The sequence below is a fragment of the Thunnus thynnus genome, chromosome 13, assembly GCF_963924715.1.
Source record: "Thunnus thynnus chromosome 13, fThuThy2.1, whole genome shotgun sequence".
Lineage (NCBI taxonomy): Eukaryota > Metazoa > Chordata > Actinopteri > Scombriformes > Scombridae > Thunnus > Thunnus thynnus.
In genome coordinates this window covers 23,872,535-23,891,049 of record NC_089529.1, presented here as the reverse complement: position 1 = coordinate 23,891,049, position 18,515 = coordinate 23,872,535, and the positions used below count along the sequence as shown (strand labels likewise).

The window sequence follows — 18,515 nt, the reverse complement described above, 5'->3', positions numbered from 1 at the left end:
ACACGTCAATGTCAATTTGAAAAAAAGCTTGACACCCACACACAGCACATGGAAACGGCTGCTTAGCACTTTGTGCAATGTTTCAAGGCAGCAGGTTAATGATAAGTGTTAGAGACAGTTTGGAATGTGTTTCTGAAAGGCTAATTTATCTGGCTCAGAAACACAAATCGGAAACATAATGCTTAAAGTTAGTGCTGTTAGGAGGCTGAATATAACAGCTGTTATGCATATTCACCGTCCATGTGGATTACCATGCTGTAATCCCACTGGTTATATACTACTACTGCTGATACTATACCGTTAGTAGTATTATTGTTACTACTCCCACAAATTCAACTCTGACCCATGTGTGTGATGTATAAGCATTAGGGATGTGCAGAGATCCCAGTATTTGTATTTGTATTTGTATCTGTATTTGTTGAGGCAGCAAAATTATTTGTATCTGTATTTGTATTCAAATAAAAATGGAAAAAGGCTTAAAAATCCTGTTTTTGTTTTTATGACACTTTTAATTTTAGAAAATTAAAGTGTTACAATAAGTGTTCATGAATAAACTACCTGATAGAGGAGGTCCCCACATCGAGTCTTGAACTGGAGTCTCCCAGATCATAAACAACTGCGCTGACTACTGAGCTTTACTCAACAGCTTTAAAATTTTACTCATTGCTTCATGCAGACAGACCTCTTCCTATTTATACACCCATAACACAGAGACAGCACACCGTGTGATGTGTATGTAAGAACTTCAAAGGCGATTCTTGCTTTGCACTTTTAATTTATTGCCTATTTTTTAAAATATTTGTTTAAAAATAACAATTTTTTTTTTAAAATATTTGTATGAAACAAATATTTGTATAAAACCCACTATTTGTGCTTTGCCGAATAATGTATTTGTATTCGGGCACACCCCTAATAAGCGTACATACAGGTGATAAATTAAAGGAAGAAAACCAGAGTATATGAGTGGAGAAATATTCCAAATTCAGCTTCCATACAGGTACACTGCATGATACAATTATCCATCTAACATCCTATCATGCCAGTCAGAGTCATCTTTCATCATTTTCTAAGTGTGCAGTACAAACTTGAATGCTGGAGCCCTACGGTGATGGGGTTCAGTTGCTCTGTTGCATGTGAGAGGTATTTTGCTGACATTTTGCTCCAATTGTCCCCTTGGGGGAAGGGTTCTATCCTGGTGGTCCTCAGAGCATGAAGGCCCACTGAATGGTTGGATGAGTATGCAAATGATGTGAATCATACCGTATGCTATAGCCATCACAGTCATCAGATCTCAACCCAACTGAATCCCTTTGAGAGATTTTGGAGCAAAATGTGTTAAAGCACTCTTCACCACCATCATCATGAAAACACCTTGTTATCGAGTATTTTAAGAAGTAAGAATGGTGTTCATTCCTCCAGTAGAGTTCCAGCAACTTGGAGAATAGAATAACCATGAAACACCACCCTCTGACCTCAATTCATCATGTATCGTGTATATATGAAACTGCTGTTGTATTTGAAAGCATGAAAAATGATAAAAACAAAACAATATAATGGGAACTACTAATAACAAACCATGACCGGTTAGTGTAGGTATCAAACTGAGGTTCTCAGGGTAACACACCGCTAAAAGCAGTGTGAGTTATTTCTGTCAATTGACCGGCAATTCGAAGAGAAAGGGTTTTAGGGAGAAGACTCAGAGCATATGGGTAGCAGTACCAGCAGGGCATGATGGGAGTGATGTGTTTATACAGCACCGTAAAGGCCTTACTGGATGTTTTGGAAATGCCTGCCAGGAATCCAACTGAAGTTTGTGGAGGAGCTTCCTCAAGACTGAAAGGGTTAGAGAGGGGTGGGGAACCACTGTTAGTGTTGGTCTGTGAAGTCTATTGAGACATTCTACAGTATGTGATATCTGGCAATACAAGTGGACTCGATTTGACTTAATTGACAAAGCTTTGAGCTGGTAAAAGGAGGCTTGGTGTGCAGATGAGGTCATACCATGATTGTGTTTTATTTATTTATTTATTTATTTATTTATTTTTCAAACCTTTTCAGCCCAACCTCCCTCCCAACTTTCTGATAGGCATTGTGTCAAAGAAAGTGATGTATAAGAAGTATTGTTTTGAGAGGAAGGTTGCTAGTTTAAATCTCTAATCTCTGCACAGTGGTGGGAAGTGAACTTTCCCACAAATGTTAGCACTGCAGCTTAATTACCAAATTACCATTGTTTCTTTTGAAAGACATTATATATGAGAGAATTTAACCCATGTAAATGGTCAGGGGATGTGAATAAATGCTTTTTGTGAAGAGAGCAATGTAAATTGAAGACTACAGTTACAACTTAAGACCTCAGACCCAAAGATTAGAACAAATTAGATGAGTGTTTACTGAGAATGAGAAGTCAGACTTAATTCAGTCAGAGATACAACTATAGCCCACCTTCACTCCAAGCTGTGCTTCCATGCACTGCTCATTACAGGGCATGTGAGGTGAATACTTTTATAAGAAGATCCCACAAGGATTCAAGAATAGATTTTACACAGCTTACGTCAACTGGTCTCAGAGATGGGTTTCTCTTAGTGCTCAAATTTAGAAACAACCTCATACTGACCCGTCTCTGATCACAACTAGAGCTCTCTAAACAATCTTAGTGTCATTTAGCCATGCAAAACGCACATGAGATTGTGAGCTTACACATCTAAAAGACATCCAAATATGGCTGTATTTGTGCAGCAGTTTCAGTCATTTAATGAAGGTTTCAAACACAATCTCTTGCCAGTATGTCAAGAAGAATGTGTTTCAAAAGGTCTGGCATTAATGACGTTTTAAATAGCAACATTACCACGAGTTTCAGTGTTTGTCACATACCATATCTCTTTCTGTTTCTCTTTTGCTTCTTCTTTTTTCCAAATATAATGGCAAAGATTCCCCATTATGTTCAGAGAAATCAGAATAGCATCAATTCCAGATCAAAATTGTCTCTTAATATCTCAAAAATGAATTCGTCCATTACCTTCCCCTCGCTACTTGAGGGGAATTAAGGAGGAGCCTGTCTTCCCAATTATGTGAGAGATGGAAAAAGAAGACTTCTTTTGGGAGAATGAGTTTCCCATTTGACAGCGCTGAGAGGATAACAAGAAATGGCTGGTGTGTGCCTGGATCTTGCTCAGGTCTATGTCCTCATTGCTACTGTTTTGACCTTTTTTCAGGCCACTGGGATTTAAAAGTAATAGCACTCAACAATCAAATTCACATACATGATGAGAAAAGAAACTACCAGCAGTTAACATCAGGACTTGTTCTTAAAACAACGTCAGAGTATGATAACTTCTTCACTTCTATGTTAAAAGTATGTTGATAAATCGCCAAATACATCGAATCAACTGCCCAGTAATGTTGACCAATTTGACCCAACATTCTCTGTCAAAACATTCAGCAGTTTTATCTGCTAATGTTTCAACTTACTTGTGTTTTTCTGCACCATGAAATCCTAAATTCACTACCTAGCTACATCTCAGTTTGAAACGAGGGGTGGGTAGGAGGTGTATACCGGTGCTGATTTTCTATTTACAAGCATTTTAACCCTCAGACAAGTTCACAAAATCTAATGTTAGAGGGCTACACATGATTTAATTAATTTAATAATTATTATTTTTATTTTAGGGGAGCTCAGATGAAATTTAGGTTTGCTTGCAAGACATTGTCTAAAATCGCCAATGTCTTGCTGTACATCCACAGACAGTTGCTTCCTAAGCTTATGTGATGGTGATGTATGCATCTCAGTGTGGCCCTACACAGTGCTGTCTGCCCCTGCATAGTGTATGCTTGCTCCGACATGACTTGCATGTTAAGCACCAACAGCTGACTGTTGTAGCCTCCTTGTAATGGAGCCAGTCACCACCGGCTGCCAGGCTTCAATTAGGCATGCAAACCTCCTGATCCAAGACGGGAAAGAAGCTGCCTCAAACTTCAGGTTTTCACCAGCAGATAGAATCGACTTCCTCTCGTTTGTTCACTTCACAAACTCACATACCCTAAAACGAAGTAATGATGGCCACTTGACCTGTATAAATATTTATGTGTTTACATAATTTGGAATTAAAGAAGTCTGCGGTTAAGATGCTAAAAGCCTATTTACAGTAGCAGGCTGTGAAGTCCATAATCCTCTCGCTAGAGAATGGCCAGCACTCACATCCTCACTCAGTGGTTTTGGTTATTGTTGGTAAAATCTCACAGGCATATTTGCTTGAAAGCATGGAGGGATAATCAGTAAATTAATACACCATTGCTAATATCGCTTCTGAGCTTATACCACGAGTAGCTTATTTTCTAACTTTTTCGAATTAATAACTTGGAATAATCAATCCGCTTGGCAAGCGATTAACTAGATAAACATAGGGTATATGTGTGTGAATGTGTGTTTGTATCTATGTATAGATGGATGTGTGGGTAACGGGGAGTTAATTAATGCTTTCAGTTCCCTTGAGTTATTATAAAAGACCCTACCTCTTTGTTTATTAAAGGTAATATCAGGGTAATGCAGTTTTGATCCCATTGCCTTAAATGCTAATGAAAGGTATGTTTAGACTTTCAATAAGCAAAATGGAGAAAGAGGGAAAAAATAAATCATTATTTTTAATTAATCTCTCATATGAATTAAAGCCTGTATGGTGATTTTATCATTATAAGGTGTTATTGTGTTGCTTTAAGTTTGTAATAGGTTTATACAGCCTAGTGCCAAATCAGTTTGGAGGAAACTTAATTGCTACTCAGCACATTGATTAAAGAACAAATTTTGTGCAGCATGTGTCGTTGGAAATATATTTACTATTGCAAATTGATTAAATATGTACTTTTTAAGAGACAGGTTTTGTAAAGAGATATTAGTAAGCAAACAGTACCAGTGCGGAAGAACTGCTGGTAAACACTGTGGGATGCCATCCTCCATGGGGATGTATGCAGTGGAATAACTGTCTGTGTCTTTGGTTGCTGTGGCCTCTAATTGCCTCTGCGGATGGTTTCAGGGAACAATCTGTCTCTTTTTTCCAAAAAAAGAAAAACAAAACAAAAAAAGCACAAGGTGCGCCAAGGTTTGAAGGTAGAAACTGTCATCTCTGGTTATATGGCTGTGCTCCCCTCAAAGGCTAGAAATACAAAGGACATGGTCTTGATGGTCTACAGGGACAGAAAAGCAGAATGGAGTTTTATTTAGACAGACAGACGGTTAAGTTGAAGGGGTGAACCAGATAAACCCAATTTTCCTGGGGTTTCTACAGTTTAGCTACAGCATATTGAGCTACTGTATCCAAGATAGCTAGTTAACCTAGCTGATCATCGAAGTTCAAACTGGCCTTGCCCTGGTTCAGGATGTTAGCATGATTTTTTTGTCACTAACACCCACTCAGGGATAGTGGAAACTGCAGTTTCTTGATGGCTATACTTCAGTGACTTCCCTTAGTAGTTTAGTACACCACCAACTCTTGCTCACTACTCATATTACCAGCTATAGTTATACAGTCTTTATTTATTTGTGCCAGAGAAATTTACCGTCTCTGTGTCACTCACTAACTTTATCCACATAAGATGAAAAGAGAATAGAGTAACAACTGAATATGCTCGAATGAAGTCACAAAGCAGACGTTGCTGCAAGTCACTGAAGTACAGATGGAGAGATTCTCTCAGGGCCATTTATTCTGTCTTGACAAGGCCCATGCCACACATAATACCCTGGCCCAGGGCTAAGACTAACCACACTTGTATTATATGCGAGCCACAGACCACATTACTGTAAAAGTAAGGATACTGTATCATGTTTTGCATAGATTAGTACTGTTGCCAAAATACTGTATAAAGGAAAGCATGCAGCCATGTGACAACAAAGGATGTAATTCTGAAAAAATGTCAAGTGGCTTTTTGCTGAGAAAGAGGAAGATGTTTTACAAGTCTTTCTTTCTCAAATAACTAAAATATACCTTCATGATGAATGATAGCAAAAATGTTGTTTGTCAAAGAGCAGAAGGCTGTGACTATAGGTGTCTAAGTAGCAGAATGACAAGTAAAGAAGGACTCTCGAAAGTAGACAGAGAGGTTTATGAGTCTTTAAAGAGGGCTGAAAGTGAGGGACAGGCTTAGTGGATAGATATTAGATTGGTGTCATGAGAGAGCACGTCAGGGCACAGATAGCTTCATCCTTTATCTAAGCTCTCTCCTCACTATGCTGAGTACTTCTTTCTATCTTCCCTGTTAATCTACACTTCTGTTCCCCAAATCTCCTTTGCTTCTGGGTTTCTAAATTTACCTTTTCATTTGCGTAATCTAGGTCAGGTCTGTCTTAATTTCAGTGCTTTGATAAAAACTTTAAAGGCTACTCGTACTTGTGTTTTTTGCATGTTTTAGCATATTTACAACAAATTGTATATAATTTACATTACTGAGCATCAGCACAAGTCACACAACTCTTAAAACAAGGACATATTACAATAGATGCAGATCATACAAGACAATAGTACAAACATTAACTAGAAAACAATATTAAATCAATATTAGATCTGTAAGTTATTAGGTAAGGTTGAATCTCCATTTTATCCATATGTGATGTGGCGTTGCTGTGTATTTTGGTCTAGAGGACAGAATTAATCAACTCCCCCCCCCCCCCCCCCCAAAAAAAAAAAATGACAAATGAACACTAGACTTTAACAAGAATCAATTAATAGTATAACAAATTACAAATAATTTTCTAACTCAAAAAGCTCAATCAATTTAGGGTAGAGTTCCTCTTGAATTGAATTGAATTCAGATCAAGTGTTATCTGTTGATTACAAAAATGGCTTCAAATCTAGGTCTTCATTCAACCCTCAGGCATCTGAAAATTCACAATGCCTCGCTTTTAAGAAGCAGCTTTTCAAAATCGCCCCCTCTTTCTGATAAAAATACCTTTTCAGCTCTTATATATGTAAGGAAAGAGACTGAAAATTTAATTTCCATAAAAATGGTTCGTTACTGAATAAGTCGTTTTATCACATAGAATAGCACTTGTATGTTCTGCTGTTCTTCGTTTGAGTTCTCTGGCACATCTTTTTTTTCACATGGATATGTTAACAGATAGATCACACTCTCATTGTTTCTCCAAAGTACTTCTGTCATTTCAATTGTTTTATCTGCATGTTGATGACTGAAACAAGTTGGTTGTGTTGTACTGAGCGCATGCTTCACGTTTATAATTCCCATCTGGCATTTGGGTAATTCAGTTTGAGATGGCTGTGATTTTGATGGGACTTATATTTTTTTTTTCCTCTTGAATATCACTCTTTTTACTCTCTATGCACTTTATCAGGTTGTCTTTGTGCAAAAAAAGTGTTTTTGAATCATTTCAGAAATATCCTAATTAACAAAACTGGTTAGAAAATATTTTTCAAAACATACAGATTTTTTTTTAATTGCTTTATGAATGTGCTTTTACTTTTATCCAAACAGCTACATCTTGTTTCTGTCTGAGATGCATTACAAAAACACCTGCATGGTCCTTTACCACATTGGTAAGAAGACAAGTGTTACAACTTCCTGGTTTTTTAAAAATAATTATTTTTATTGGGTTTTTTTCTGATATGGTCCACAAAGATGGAATATCTACAACAAAAAGCAGTGTATAACACTACAAAATACTTTATTCTTGAAGTTGTTAAGATGTGGCATCAAACTATCCAACCCAAAATAGATTTATATGAATCTGACCATCGTAACATAACTACCTAGAATCTCTAAAGAGAAAGTATCCTCAATGAGTGTTATTTTAACCTGTACATGTTGAAATGGAAATATGATAGGTGGTTCTTGCTCCGTTTGGCATGAGCAGAGAGGTAACCCAGCCAGTACAGTTTCATCTGAACAGGGAAAATCCTCATTCAGATAAAGAACAAGAAAGGGTGTTCATGAATTACACCTGAAGATTTCTCTAATTTTTACGCCTTTATGTTATTACTGACAATAGGCTCTCAGCAGAGACAGAGTCACACATGCTTGACACATGAGACTCAACAGTCACTTTATCCTTGAGACACTACACAAGTGGCCATTTAGAGACATACACTGAGAAAATGACTCTGGGAATAGCTATCTTTCCCACACCACCTGGACTCCTTTTTGTTGTCTTTAGTGTTGCAGATATGATCAGTTGATTTTTGTCCAGTTGTCTTAGTCTTAGGAGTCGTGGCTAAGGTTTGCAGCATGGTATCTGTGATCTTACGAGATGAGGGAAGGAAAATGGATACGTTGTTTTCTTTGTATCTACCTCCAGCCTGTAAAAGCAAACATACTGTGGGTTGTGGGTTTCCATGCCTCTGGAGCCTTCATCTTAGCCCGCTGGAGCAAAGCCAGGTCATTCATGTGGCAGAGGCAGTGTTTAACTGCAAATCAATATTTGTATGACTTCTTCACTAGCTAAGCCATAAGGGAGATATTATTGTTGTCTTGAATAGTTCACTGAAATCAATATTTAAAACTATCCTTGTCCAGCAAGATTTTTGCCTGTTCAAACTGCAATTAACTTATCTTTATCTAACAAGCTACCTGTCATCGCTGTGCAAATAATAACCATTGAGATCCTCCTAGAAATGAATGCACCATATGCGGTGTAGCCATAATTTACACACAAACACTTATTTAAGACAAGTATACAAACAGAATGATGCTGGATGGTTGGGTGTAAATAGCTTGTAACCTTTCACTAGAGACTACATGGTTTACATCCCCCTCTCCTACCGACAGTGGAAGAAGAAAATACACATTTGGGTAGAGACTTGATAATCAAGTGATATCTGGGAACAACTCATTGATCAACAAGATGCCAACTGTGTGTCTTTCCTGCCTTTGACTCCTGCTGATTTGACCTTTTTGATCCTGTCTGAATGCAGTACCCCCTCCTGTTTTTGCCCCCTTGATTTCACCTACCTGAGAGAGACTACGCTGCCTTGATCCTGTATGCAAATGCCCTACCTCCCTACCTTTTGGTTACCAGTTGTTTGATCTTACAGTATAAAGTGTTTCCATCCCTTCTGCTCTGGGTCAGTCTACTGTATCAGACCAGTTCTGTGCATTTCTGGAATACTATTAAACCACTTCCACAAGGACTTAGTTTCCTAAACATAACCATATCCTAACTAAGGAATTTTGAAGCAAATAACAAACAAGTTTTCTGTGTACATAGGATTTGTTGCAATAGTTATACTGCATCTCATTATATACAGTATGTTACATAGGCCCCATTTACACCCTATTATTAACATATGATCTGTATCTGGATAATGACATTAGATCCACAGGTCCTTGCATTGACACGTGGGATTAAAATGCAATCTAATTTTCTTAATTGTGCCTGCACTGTGATCGGACTTCAATATGCAAATTAGCTAGGCGGAGCTGGCGGACTTGTCTATAAACATGGTGTGTCCCAGGAAACTGCTGACACGAGCAGATATCATTCATTACTAAATGACTCTTTGTGTGGGAAGACTTTCAGTTATTGCTATTACTTGTAGCTTTAGCTGGCAGGAAAGAGGCGGAGTTAGGTGACCTTTTATCTTACTGGGCTGATTATTTTCTTATGAATGTGGTCATACTGTACAGATTGCATTTACACCTGGCTGAGATCCAATCACAGCGCGAGTCTGACCATCTCCAAATGTGGTCTGGCAAATCAGATCACATTCTGATCACAATGCATTCTGAGTGCCCTTGCATTAACCTGCGTTTTCCCTTATCCAGATAAGGGTCCAGATACAGCTGGCATGTTAATGCTAGGGATGTGCAGAGATCCTAGTATTTGTATTTGTATCTGTATTTGTTGAGGCAGCAACATAATTTGTATCTGTATTTGTTTTTGAATAAAAGCGGAAAGAGACGTAAAAATCCTGTTTTTGTTTTTATGACACTTTTAATTTTAGAAAATTAAAGTGTCACAATAAGTGTTCAGGAATAAACTGCCTTATAAAGGAGGTCCCACACCGGGTCTTGAACTGGAGTCTCCCAGATCATAGACGATTGCGCTGATGACTGAGCTAAAACTTTACTCATCGCCTCATTGCAGACAGACCTCTACCTATTTATACACCTATAACACAGAGACAGATGTAACGTGTAGGGAAGAACATCAAAGTTGATTATTGCTTTGAACTTCTCATTTATTGCCTATTTTTTACAACCTAACTTTGTGGAAAGGAGAAGAGGAACAACAGGTTATAGAGAGTCCCTTGGGAGCACTTTGCGTGTGTCAGTAGCTCAGCTTCATCTCTGGGGAACACCCCCAACAAATAATTTTAAAAATATTTGTATGAAACAAATATTTCTATAAAACCCACTATTTGTGTTTTGCCGAATAATGTATCATGTACATCTTTGCAGTTCTAAATGCTGTATACACAGCAGCCCATTATTTTTGCTTCATATTCACAGCATGGTGATGATTACTTTTTTTGTGTGAAAAGTTATCATAAGATGTACAAAGATGTACATAATATACTTCAGAAATCTGTCATGCTAACGTCTATAATTTGAGGGTACGTGAATATACATTTGTTATTTTCATACACTATTCTCCCATTTAGACCTGGCTTTAACTAGGGGTGTGCCCAAAAACAAATACATTATTCGGCAAAACACAAATAGTGGGTTTTATACAAATATTTGTTGTCCTAGAGAAAAAGGGACATTGAAAGCCTCTGCTGTGAGTGTGTCTTCTTTGTGTTTCTATGAGAGTGTTGCATTATGAAACACCTCCGTCTCATTGTGTTGTAATAATAGTCGGCTATGTGTCTTTGAATGCAGAGATCTTGCAAACCATTTCCGTGAATTGCCTGGTGAGAACTGAGCTGAGTCTGACGTATTCATTTGTTTGAAGTGGCAACATGCTAAAGGCTCAGCAGGATTTCTCTGTCAAGCTCCGGATCATGCACGCTTTACTACCATGCCACACATCACTTAAGATAGAAGTCTTAAATTAAACCATGTCACATTTAAAAACCATCACCCTCTCTGCCATTCTGGTGCACACATGCAAGTTATGATTTCCTGATTAAGCCCTTTTAAAATTTTTAAACATTTAATACTTTTCATTGAATATGCAATTTAAGAGTATAATATAAGAGTTTGAATTTGAATTTCTTAGCGCCCAGGAAGGAACAAACACCCGGTGTTGCTCTACACACTCTCATTTCTGATCTGTGTCACCGTAGCTTTAGCTGATGCTGAAAGACGAAGTGCATTAGAGTCTCAGGAAAAGGATATTCTTTGATTTACGGCATTATGCCTTCTAAATCATCTGCCGAGAGAAAGAGGATTGGGGAAAACAAGTTGGAGAGCACCCTGGAATGATTCAGGTGTCTTTTATAAATGAAAAATATATCTTTAGATAGTGTTCCTAACTGAAGGACTAAAGATCAACTTATTCCAAACCAGTTAAAATGCAACATTTGAAATACCCACTCTTAATTATTTTTTGATAGCTAATTTGCCACGCAGTTGCTCTACCTCTAAACTGTGTCTTTTTCTTTTTCAGTCAATTTAATACTGTCATGAGGTGTCTGCTATGTGCTTTATATATCTACATGCTACAGGCATATATCCATGCTTCGTTAACAGCTCACACCTTGGAAGTGTTGGTACCAAAAGGTATAGCTTCTTACAGGATGAGTGAATCACAGAGAGTGCTGTTATCTCTGGTTTTGTTTTTCATTGGCACTTCAGAGGTAGCTGGATCAACAGGTGCTATTGACATTAAGTTAATCAGGATTCAGTGTTAAGTGTGGTCAAACTAGGAGGTAAAGGTAAAAAAAGAGAAAGCATGTGACTTTCCTTAGCAGACAATGATCTGGAGCTCCCAGATTTTTTTTTAAAAAGTCAAGTAAGTTGTCATCTGCTTGAAAAATTTTAATTGACATTCAAACTTCTGAGTTGTGTTTCAGACGAAAGGACATTCAAAATGTGTTTTAACATAACAGCTAAAAGTTAACATACATTACCTTCCTTAAAAGTATGTTGTGCAGTTCATTCCATTTACCTAGACAGGGATGGTAAATAAAAAATTAAAATACATATTATTGTTGTTTATTTAATACATCTACTATCTACTTTCCCAAGAGCTCAACACTGCTGCAGGTTAAATGTCACCAACTTGACAAAGTTAAATGGAGAGCTATAAGAATGAACAAAGAAGATCAAACACACACAGAGGTTGCAGCTAAATGTAAAAACTTCGGAAAGCTAACACTGAAAGAGAGTGTGTATAAATATTGTTAATGAGGGAGAAAACTGTTACAATGACATAGAATATGTGCACTGCTGTAGTTTTTTGTATGTTAACAACTAATCATTCAGTAAAACCAGTTATATTAGAATATTGATAGTGAACCAGAAGGCAACATTTCGCTTTTAAGAAAAGGTGAAAGTGACCCTCAGAGATTACATTGAGTTACAGAAGCAAGTGGAACAGCAGCTAGCCAGGAAGTAACATCAGAGTTTCTTTACCTTAGGTACACCACATGTTTTTAAGAATTCCATTATGAAATAGACCATTTTAAATGGTAGTGTGCTTAATTTATTATATTTTTGATAGTGAAAATGTGTTCAGCCCTTAGCAAGCGCTGCACACCCCATTTTTACATTGGGAAAACCCACCTGGAAATATCAAAAATGTAAAAAAAATAAAATAAAAAATGAAAACAAATTATACTAATTGCACAGCGAATAAAGACTTTAATTTATAATATAGCCTTAACAGGTGAACACAGTAACAACCTCTCAGTTCAACAACGTCCTTGTAGACAATTTAGACTCATTACCCATCTGCATGGGGATGCTGCACTCTAGCAAGCATAAAAATTGTATTGTATTCATAGAGCGTATGCTTGAAAAATGGTTCTTTTGAGCAGGCAAAGCAATTTGATTTTGAGCCTTGCCGTATTGCGCTTTGCTCCTATGTCTGGAACCAGAGACTAATGTATATTTTGTTTTTTCTCCTCTTTTCTTTGCCCAGCTGCCATCCAGGTGCAAATCACTCCATCACAAGGGGAGATCAGCGTAGGAGAGTCCAAATTTTTCCTCTGCGAAGGTAAGAATGATCTCAAATACATCTTGATGCAAAATGTCACCACATGTAACAATTTTGACAGCGCTGACCTAGTCTCAATCAAGATCATTTGATAAAATTGGTACAAGTCAGTTTAAATAATGAGACCGGTGCACAGTTTTAAACTAATTCCAGGCAAAAGATCAAACAGTGCAGAAAATGTCATGGACACATCGATCGCAGCAGTTTATTCTGAGGAAGTAGAGGGAAGCTGGATCACAGTCAAGTAAGGCAGAGGGCTTAGGAGAGGTGGGAGAGACACAATTGGCAGAGATAATGAGAGAGAGAGATCTTAGATTTTCTCAGTGTTGAGTGTACTTGTCGACTCGTCAGTTTGTCACAGAGGGTATTTGCATTCAGTTGTTGGACATTACAGAAAATTGTGTACATGAATAAAAGTACACCAGTCAGGGGTTCATAATTACTATGAAACCAATACAATAAATGTAATTGGAGGGTTTCTTTTGAAATGTGTTGCTGCTGATTCAAGACAAAAATCTTTGAATCTGGCCTGAATCCACGCTCACCATGACGTGTTGTCTAGTTTTAGCAGTTCCGAGAAGCAGCCTGACCAAGCTGTCCACTACTAGAGTTCAAACATGTTTGATTTTATCATAGCAAAAAATAAGATGCACTTGTTGTTGGAGCACCTTGGAGGCGAGTCTTTTGCAGGAGATGAGTCATATACAATGAGAGCACAAACAAGGGGTGAGGAAGGAGGCAGGCATCTTTTTGCATCCCTACGTCAACTAACTTTTTTTTAATGTCACTTTTTAGCACCACAGGCAATATTCCATTCACCTTCATTGTATTGGGGTAGATATCTCAAAACGTGGGAAACTATCTGCATGGGTAGATGCCACCAGAAGATGCCACTAATTTGGGTGAACCAACCCTTTAAAATCAGTCATTATACTGCAACAGTAACCAGTGGCCTCCTAATACTGACCTGATGCTGCACTGCAGAAAACCTTTTGAGAGAATGAAGCCATGAAAGCAAAGCTCAATATCTGCGTGCATGTGGAATATGGATCCTTGATGTTTTCTTTTTATTTTCCTTCCCTTTTTTGTTCTATGAGGGACGTAGGGATGTAGGGTCCTTTGTGTGACAGCATCAATATATTTCAGGGAAACAAAAATGTCTCAGCTTGCACTCATCTCTATAAAAAATGAATGATGTGGAAAAGTTGTTTGATTTTTCTTTTAGAGAAAGTTGCCTCCCAGTGAATAATCATATGTCCTTCTGAGCAAACAGGAATTATTTATACTACTCTTTTCATGTTGTTTTCATGTTATGTTGAATATTTAGTCTGATCTTAAAAGGACATTGACTGTAAGGAGATGGGTTTTGATAACAATAATGTCGCCAGGCATGATTTATGGTATGTCGTTATCAGCTTTTTAGACACACAGAATATCATGAGTTTGCAGAGTCTTGCTTAAACTTATTGAAGTAGTTGTTGTTGCTATGAACTTCCTTACATAATTCTTGCTTCCTTGCCTTATGCTTCATTTTCTGTTTCTTTTTTTTTTAGTGGTGGGAGATGTGAAGGACATAGACTGGTACGCCCCCAGTGGAGAGAAGATCCTCCCCAACAGGCAAGATATTTTTGTGAGCCGCAACGATGAAGCCACGTCGACCCTCACCATATATCACGCCAACGTGGACAGCGCTGGCATCTACAAGTGTGTGGCAAAGAATGGGGACAAGGAGGCCCAGGCCACGGTCCAAGTGAAGATTTTCCGTAAGTCACCTTTTTTTTTTAAAATTTGAGTTCTGCAGTAACTCGGTAGAACAGTGCCTTCAACGGGATCTTGTGGACATTTGGCTTTAAAGGATATAGTTGGAGATTTTCTATATTTTTCTTAATGTCAACAAATCTCATGTGCAGAGCCAAACCACCAACATATTAGTATTAGTGTATGTATAGCATAGAATTAGCTTTAGACAAATTACTAATCATATATCATGTAATTACACAGGAATATACTATACATACCTGACAATCAAGCTGAAAATGTTCCATTACAGTTTTCAGTAAATATTTTTTTCTTGCGGCGCTGTTGAAAGCAAAGGATGTAGGACACGTCTCTGTATCGCTCCTCAGTCAGTGACCGAATGCATATATTTAGCCTTGAAAAATTGTGTATATTTCTGTCTGATCAGGCTTCTGAAGAGACCTCTAAACAATTCAGATCAAATTTTAGACATTTAAATTCATAATGACATCGGGAACACTGACCGTGGAGCTGCTACATTCCTCAAAACCGATATTTTCAGTAAAATTGTCTGAAAATATTGGTCTTTACAAATCTCAGGTCAGAGAATCATATTTGGTCATTTTCAATAGTGTTGATGGAGAGAGGACACAACATATTCTGTGCAGTACTTCCTGCAATCCAACCCGGTCTCCTAGATATTCCATTTATATTATGCAAAATGGTTTAGCCAGATATGTTTAAATGGAGACATAATTACTGGCTGGATTATGTTCACTGGCAACATTTTTTCCGGTGGACATAATCCTTCCATTCAAACACATTTGGCAAAACCATTTAGAAGAATAGGAATGTAGGAGACGGTTGGATGGCCTGTATACCGTAGTCTAAGTTGAATGTCCCCTGAATTGTTGGCATCTTAGGCAAGAGATATGCTTAAAAGGCTATAAATGTAAACAATGTGAAATGAAATGAAACATTATGTTACTTCTTTGTAAAATTTCCAAACAATTCATTAATATGTGCTCAAAACTTCTTACATAACTTAAGGGGGATACATAACCTTAAAGGTGCAGTGTGTAGAATTTAGTGGCATCCGACAAAACGGACTTGGCAGAAATGGAATATAATATTCATAAGTATGTTTTAATTAGTGTATAATCACCTGAAAATAAGAATTGTTGTGTTAGCGTTACCACAGAATGAGCCCTTCATATCTACATATGTCCTCTTCCACGGAGGCCGCCATGTTGCAGTGCCATGTTTCTACAGTAGCCCAGAGCAGACAAACCAAACACTGGCTCTACAGAGGGCCTCTTCACGTTTTTCGCGGGCACCGTAGGTTCTCCTACACACTTGGAACATGGATGTATAACGAGATCTGGATACAGTGTCAGAGGGGGGGCCCCATAAAAAAATCGACTTCCTGGTATGAAAGTACCTGGATCTTCTGCATTGTGCGGCCCATAGAGTGTGCGCACTAGTGACTTTCGCTGGCTGAGTCGGCTACTTCCTGTTTAGCCCTCCGGCTAACTTGAATGGGGATAAAACAATTCAATCATGCAGCTCTTCTAGGCTTTTGAAATGTGATCGGATCGAACAGATTTAAATCTGATAGTGAGACAAGTCATTTTGTGGGGGTTGTGACGCTCAGAAAAATGTATCCGCTGATTTACAGACATCTCTTTCACAATGTAAGTCTATGGGAAAAAGTTTTTTTGGGCCAGTGTGCATCACGTGACGTTGTAATTACACGGTTTGGCCGCTATGTCAAATTTGCTTCAAAGCCTGGTGCTCTTCCTGTATCCAGTTCTCTTTATACATCCATGGGTTTTCATTTGGTTGCAGTCTGCAACCTCACCGCTAGATGGCACTAAATCCTACACACTGGTCTTTTAACATATTTTGCAAACTCTTAGTGGGCGTTCAGACAGAACACAGCTATATGTTACAAAAATACAAGGGGCTGCATGGTTCAGGACGTGATGGTTCAGGTGAGTAATAGATTCATGAGTTTGCACAGCAGTTTATAATTTTATGAGGAAGGATTTTACTACTTTGGAAAGTTATCATGACCGGTATTATTTCATGTTTTGTTGCATTGATCGTGAGGTAACGTAAGGTAAATCGTGTCACACTGTGTTGCAGTGGAAGGTGAGCCAGGTTCCACTTTTTAGCAGTATGACTCTGTGTTTACATGGACTTAGAGTCTTTACCACAACTACCTTCCTACACCATCTATGATTATATAATAACTAAAGCAATTAAACTTTTTAAAAATTATTATTAGAAAAGCTGAAGTTCAACTGTAAGCTTTTTTATGCAATGTAAATATGCCACAGGAGTGTTTTCACCTTTATATGTTCAGTCTGAAAGTTAAGATATTTTTAAACATGTGTAATATGTGTGCTTGTCACATCTCCCTACAGAAAAGATCACCTTCCAGAGTGCTCCCAGTCCACAGGAGTTCAATGAGGGTGATGATGCTGACATAATCTGCGATGTGGTCAGTTCACCACCACCCACCATCATTTGGAAGCATAGGGGCTCCAAGATCCAGGTTGCCAAAGATGGTAAGCCAACCCAAATAAAAATGTTCCAATCCTTTAGCTACTTTCTCACCTCCAACCTGCCTGACCTTCCTGCCAATGCTGTCTGCCAATTCATGCTTTTCAATCAATTTGCAACACACTGCCTCATCTTTTCTCTTCCTGCCCATCACTAATGAACAAAGCCATGCATTTTCAGCAAGGGAAGGAGTTTTAGACCTCATAGATGATGCAACATGAAAATTCCATTTCTTTAGCTCAGCAAGATGTGGTATTGTCACTAGAAAATATGTCTTAGGGCAGATAGGAGTTTAAATTCCCCAAACAGGGGGAGAACTACATTATAGGCAGAAACAATTTGAAAAATTGAACAGAAAAAGAGAAGGACTAACAATGGGCCTCATTAACAAACAGTGTGTACTCACAAATCTGTGCTTAAACTGTGCATACGAACGTTTTAAGCACAATTCCGGGATTCATCATTATGTTCTTACCTGAATTTGTTCTTAGTCTGCAAACAAATTTAGAACTGCCTTAGACCATGCATACATACAAATCATAAATGTCCCACAGTCTTAAAAAATGATAAAGTCAATATTTATTCAATGTAAACAGTATATTAGAATCACAATTATTTTAAAAAAAAATTATTGGACCTAAATATACAACATTTAAAATCGTGAAATTGCTAATAATGCACAGCTTATTTACTCATTTTAAAATGAATAGCTAAGACGTTGTAATCTACAAATCATCATCATAAAAGTAATTAAATTATTAATATATTAAAATTATCCTGTTCCCACTTTTAGATGACAATAGCTTATCTATTGGAACTTCCATATTGGTGACGCTGATTCATTTCTCCACAAGATTTGGCCGTGATATATATGCAGCTGGTTCACCAGCAGCCTGTTCAGCGTCCTCACAGCCTGACAGTTCAGTAGTGGCACAGGGAGGGGCCCTCTACTTTCAGTACATCATGGCCTGTTGTGGACAGAGATGAAACACAATGCACACCTGGCACAACAGTAGAGATTTATTTATTAATTCCATAGACCTACACATTTACCAACTTTTTATTTTGTTACGGACGTACTGTGTCGTAGTGGTGCAACAAGTATGCA

The 18,515-nt window shown here is 37.9% G+C and overlaps 1 protein-coding gene across 8 annotated transcripts in view; it reads left to right on the top strand.

The window, feature by feature from the left end:
- Positions 1–18,515, top strand: part of ncam1a (neural cell adhesion molecule 1a) — a 279,874-nt gene that overhangs the window by 175,835 nt on the left and 85,524 nt on the right. For all 8 annotated transcript variants that reach the window (XM_067608755.1, XM_067608747.1, XM_067608749.1 and 5 more), the window contains exons 2-4: positions 13,028–13,102; positions 14,656–14,865; positions 17,269–17,412. In XM_067608755.1, the coding sequence (XP_067464856.1) occupies positions 13,028–13,102; positions 14,656–14,865; positions 17,269–17,412 (429 nt within the window). The remainder of the gene's footprint in view (positions 1–13,027; positions 13,103–14,655; positions 14,866–17,268; positions 17,413–18,515) is intronic.